Source organism: Salvelinus namaycush, chromosome 4, assembly GCF_016432855.1.
Source record: "Salvelinus namaycush isolate Seneca chromosome 4, SaNama_1.0, whole genome shotgun sequence".
Classification (NCBI taxonomy): domain Eukaryota; kingdom Metazoa; phylum Chordata; class Actinopteri; order Salmoniformes; family Salmonidae; genus Salvelinus; species Salvelinus namaycush.
The window spans coordinates 78,611,882-78,617,601 of NC_052310.1; the positions used below are offsets into that span (position 1 = coordinate 78,611,882).

Genomic DNA, 5,720 nt, shown 5'->3' on the forward strand with positions numbered 1-5,720 from the left:
AAGAGGAGAGTGGCTGTGGCCGAGAAGGAGGGGAGGCTTTTACAGTTAAGCCATGTTGGCAGCTCCATCTCTCCTTGTGTTTGTGTAGCAGCTGCAGTGGTCAGGCCTGCATTAGCATGCTGAAGGTGCTTATGTAAACTGTCATGGTCCACGTCCCAAATAGCACCGTATTCCCTATAAAGTGTACCACCCATAGGGCTCTGGTCAAAAGCAGTGCACTATGTAGGGAATAGTGTGTCATTTGGGATGGACCCATGCTGTTGGAGCTGGGCCAATGTGGGAATCTCTGCTCTGAAATGGGCCACTATCTATTCTATGAGAGGCGCTTTGTTTTATACTGGGGTTGATTTGAGTCCTGTTACTGAATTATAGTACCACTTTGGTAGTTAAAGCAAGCTCTGACTGAGGCAAATTTGGTGATGGAAATGGTTTGTATTCATTATTAGAGGTGAATGACGTGTCAGTGTAATGCACTAAAGACAACACTATGTTGCCACCTCTGTCCCACCTCCACCTACCCATCTGAACATATTGGATCTAAGGCCTTCTTCCAACATGGATAGAGACATCCTGAATTATAAACATGCAACTACTTCTCAATCAGTCAATCAATCAGACAAGTTAAACCAGTCTGAATAAACTGTTTTGTAATAAACTTCATTGTGACCGGTCCATCTGTCAGGTGTTTTCCACCTACCCCAACGAGGACTATGACCGTCGGAATGAGGACGTGGACCCCATGGCTGCGTCTGCAGAGTACGAGCTGGAGAAGAGGGTGGAGAGGCTCCATCTGTTCCCCGTCGAGCTGGAGAAAGGTACACCTCAGCCAAATTACCCCCATAACCTTAATGTGGCATCTGGGATTCAGTAATCCCCATAACCTTAATGTGGCAATCTGGGATTCAGTAATCCCCATAACCTTAATGTGACAATCTGGGATTCAGTAATCCCCATAACCTTAATGTGGCATCTGGGATTCAGTAATCCCCATAACCTTAATGTGACAATCTGGGATTCAGTAATCCCCATAACCTTATGTGGCAATATGGGATTCAGTAATCCCAATAACCTTAATGTGACAATCTGGGATTCAGTTATCCCCATAACCTTAATGTGACAATCTGGGATTCAGTAATCCCCATAACCTTAATGTGACAATCTGGGATTCAGTAATCCCCATAACCTTAATGTGGCAATCTGGGATTCAGTTATCCCCATAACCTTAATGTGGCAATATGGGATTCAGTAATCCCCATAACCTTAATGTGGCAATCTGGGATTCAGTTATCCCCATAACCTTAATGTGACAATCTGGGATTCAGTAATCCCCATAACCTTAATGTGACAATCTGGGATTCAGTTATCCCCATAACCTTAATGTGACAATCTGGGATTCAGTAATCCCCATAACCTTAATGTGACAATCTGGGATTCAGTAATCCCCATAACCTTAATGTGGCAATCTGGGATTCAGTAATCCCCATAACCTTAATGTGGCAATCTGGGATTCAGTTATCCCCATAACCTTAATGTGGCAATATGGGATTCAGTAATCCCCATAACCTTAATGTGGCAATCTGGGATTCAGTTATCCCCATAACCTTAATGTGGCAATATGGGATTCAGTAATCCCCATAACCTTAATGTGGCAATCTGGGATTCAGTAATCCCAATAACCTTAATGTGACAATCTGGGATTCAGTTATCCCCATAACCTTAATGTGGCAATATGGGATTCAGTAATCCCCATAACCTTAATGTGGCAATCTGGGATTCAGTAATCCCAATAACCTTAATGTGACAATCTGGGATTCAGTTACCCCCATAACCTTAATGTGGCAATCTGAGATTCGAACAGCAACAAAGATCATTCCCAGATTGCCCATTTAAGAAAACTCTAAAGAAGAGTTGTATCTCCATTCTCTTGAGACAATCAGACAATCAATCCCCATTAGCACCCATCCATCATTTCTCCATCATCCCTCCATCTTCCCTCCAGTTATCCCTCCTCCCAAGAGGGAATTCTCAATCCCTCCATCTGGCTTCCAGTTATCCCTCCTCCGAAGAGGGAATTCTCAATCACTCCATCTTCACATTGACAGGATGTTAACATAGGGTAAAATGACTGTAACAGGAAAACATTGATTTGAAAAGCTATTATGAAACAAAAGAGCATTTCATTTTCATCATGGATTAAGATAACTATGATTGTATTTTCTTCTCACAGTATTTCTCCTATATCCACTGTGTCTTCAGATGGTGATGGGTTAGGTATCAGTATCATTGGGATGGGGGCAGGGGCAGACATGGGCCTGGAGAAACTGGGCATCTTTGTCAAGACGGTCACCGATAAAAGGGATGAGTGGAAGACGGCATTTAGCACCACCTCAGGTCATTATGAGTACCTTGTCATGCCATATGGGTTGATGAATGCTCCATCAGTTTTCCAATCATTTGTAGATGAGATCTTCAGGGACCTGCATGGGCAGGGTGTAGTGGTGTATATCGATGATATTCTGATATACTCCGCTACACGCGCCGAGCATGTGTCCCTGGTGCGCAGGGTGCTTGGTCGCCTGTTGGAGCATGATCTATATGTCAAGGCTGAGAAATGCTTGTTCTTCCAACAATCCATTTCCTTCCTAGGGCATCGGATTTCCACTTCAGGAGTGGAGATGGAGAGCGACCGCATTACTGCCGTGCGTAATTGGCCGACTCCAACCACGGTAAAGGAGGTGCAGCGTTTTTTAGGGTTTGCCAATTACTACCGGAGGTTTATCCGGGGTTTTGGTCAGGTGGCTGCTCCCATTACCTCACTGCTAAAGGGGGGCCCGGTGCGCTTGCAGTGGTCGGCTGAGGTGAACAGGGCTTTTGGACACCTGAAGACTCTGTTTACCTCGGCGCCTGTGTTGGCTCATCCGGATCCCTCTTTGCCATTCATAGTGGAGGTGGACACATCCGAAGCTGGGATAGGAGCAGTGCTCTCTCAGCGTTCGGGTGTGCCACTGAAGCTTCGCCCCTGTGCTTTCTTTTCGAAGAAGCTCAGCTCGGCGGAGCGAAACTATGATGTGGGGGACCGGGAGCTGTTAGCTGTCGTACAGACCTTGAAGGCGTGGAGGCATTGGCTTGAGGGGGCTAAACACCCTTTTCTCATCTGGACTGACCACCGCAATCTGGAGTACATCCGGCAGGCGAAGAGAATGAATCCTCGCCAGGCAAGGTGGGCCATGTTTTTCACTCGTTTTGTGTTTACCCTTACTTACAGACCGGGCTCCCAGAACGTCAAGGCAGACGCATTGTCTCGGCTGTATGACACAGAGGAGCGGTCCATGGATCCCACTCCCATACTCCCAGCTTCGTGTTTGGTGGCACCAGTAGTGTGGGAGCTGGACGCGGACATTGAGCGGGCGTCACGTGCAGAGCCCTCTCCTCCTGAGTGTCCAGCTGGTCGTCTGTACGTTCCGTCTGCTGTCCGCGACCGATTGATCTATTGGGCTCACACGTCACCCTCCTCTGGTCATCCAGGGATAGGTCGGACGATGCGCTGTCTTGATGGGAGGTACTGGTGGCCCACTTTAGCCAAGGACGTGAGGATTTATGTTTCCTCCTGCTCGGTGTGCGCCCAGTGCAAGGCTCCTAGACACCTGCCCAGAGGTAAGCTTCAACCTTTACCCGTTCCTCAACAGCCGTGGTCGCACCTGTCGGTGGATTTTTTGACTGATCTTCCACCTTCACAGGGTTACACCACGATCCTGGTCGTTGTGGATCAGTTTTCGAAGTCCTGTCGTCTCCTCCCTTTGCCCGGTCTCCCCACGGCCTTACAAACTGCAGAGGCCCTGTTTACACACGTTTTCCGGCACTATGGGGTGCCTGAGGATATAGTGTCTGATCGGGGTCCCCAGTTCACATCAAGGGTCTGGAAGGCGTTCATGGAACGTCTGGGGATCTCGGTTAGTCTTATCTCAGGTTTTCACCCCGAGAGTAATGGGCAGGTGGAGAGAGTTAACCAGGATGTGGGCAGGTTTTTGCGGTCCTATTGCCAGGACCGGCCGGGGGAGTGGGCGAAGTTCGTGCCCTGGGTAGAGATGGCCCAGAACTCGCTACGTCACTCCTCCACTAACCTCACTCCTTTTCAATGTGTATTAGGGTATCAGCCGGTTCTGGCTCCTTGGCATCAGAGCCAGACCGAGGCTCCTGCGGTGGACAATTGGTTTCGGCGCGCTGAGGAAACCTGGGAGGCAGCCCACGTCCACCTTCAGCGCGCCATAAGGCGCCAGAAAATTGGCGCTAGACCGTCGCCGCAGTGAGGCCCCGGTGTTCGCACCAGGGGACAGGGTCTGGCTCTCGACCCGAAACCTGCCCCTCCGCCTGCTCTGCCGGAAGCTGGGTCCGCGGTTTGTGGGGCCGTTTAAAGTCCTGAGGAGAGTGAACGAGGTATGTTATAGGTTACAACTGCCCACTAATTACCGTATTAACCCCTCGTTCCATGTGTCTCTCCTCAGGCCGGTGGTGGCTGGCCCGCTCCAGGAGGCTGAAGTGCGTGAAGTTCCTCCACCTCCTCTTGACATCGAGGGGGTCCAGGCGTACTCTATTCGATCCATTTTGGATTCGAGACGTCGGGCGAGGGGCCTTCAGTACCTCGTGGACTGGGAGGGGTACGGGCCGGAGGAGAGATGCTGGGTTCCGGTGGAGGACGTTTTAGATCCTTCCATGTTAAAAGAATTCCACCGCCTCCATCCGGATCGCCCTGCACCTCGCCCTCCGGGTCGTCCCAGAGGCCGGTGTCGACGCGCTGCTGGAGCCGCGCGTCAGGGGGGGGGGGTACTGTCACGACTTCTGCCGAAGTCGTTGCCTCTCCTTGTTCGGGCGGTGTTCGGCGGTCGACGTCACCGGTCTTCTAGCCATCATCGATCCATTTTTCATTTTCCATTGGTTTTGTCTTGTCTTCCCACACACCTGTTTTCAATCCCATCCATTATCCTCTTGTGTATTTAACCCTCTGTTTCCCCTCATGTCTTTGTCAGAGATTGTTTCTTGTTAGTATTGTTTTTATGTGTATAGGTGCGCGACGGGTCTTCGTACCCATATTTGTTTTGTTCGTTTCTTATTTAGTGTTATGGAGCATGTATTTGGACTTTCATTAAAAGACTCCATTTTACACTACGTTTGACTCTCCTGCGCCTGACTTCCCTGCCACCTATACAAACGACTCTGACAGAATCTCTGACCCAATATGAAGTCAGCAGGAGAGGACACTACGCTCATGGAGGTGGAGGAACGCGTCCGGGAACAAAAGGAGGAGATTGAATGTTTGAGCGCAGTCATGGATCGCATTGTCCAGAAAATGGACCGCTGGGAGAGACAGGGAGTTTCTCCAGCGCCTCCACTCCCACAACCAGGGTATTCCTTGAACACTTTTTTCCCTCCTGAACCGAACAAAATCCATTTACCCCTACCCATTGGATACAACGGAGATACTGCCGGCTGCCAGGGTTTCCTCCTTAAACTTAAGTTGTATCTGGCCACGGTCTCCCCAGTACCATCAGACCGTGAGAAGAGTTGCGCCCTCGTCTCATGCCTCACCGGGAAAGCCCGGGAGTGGGCCAGCGCTGTGTGTAGAGAGGAGGATGCGGCGTTGGACGATTTTGAGGAGTTCATCCGCCATTTCCGGAGAGTATTCGACCACCCATCCGAAGGCAAAGCGGCGGGTGAGCGCCTCT

The 5,720-nt window shown here is 50.0% G+C and overlaps 1 protein-coding gene across 1 annotated transcript in view; it reads left to right on the top strand.

The window, feature by feature from the left end:
* Positions 1–5,411, top strand: part of LOC120046011 (neurabin-2-like) — a 60,463-nt gene extending 55,052 nt beyond the window's left edge. The window contains exons 2-4 of the mRNA XM_038990923.1: positions 683–815; positions 2,257–2,372; positions 5,400–5,411. Of these exons, the coding sequence (XP_038846851.1) occupies positions 683–815; positions 2,257–2,372; positions 5,400–5,411 (261 nt within the window). The remainder of the gene's footprint in view (positions 1–682; positions 816–2,256; positions 2,373–5,399) is intronic.
* The last annotated feature ends 309 nt before the right edge of the window (positions 5,412–5,720 follow it).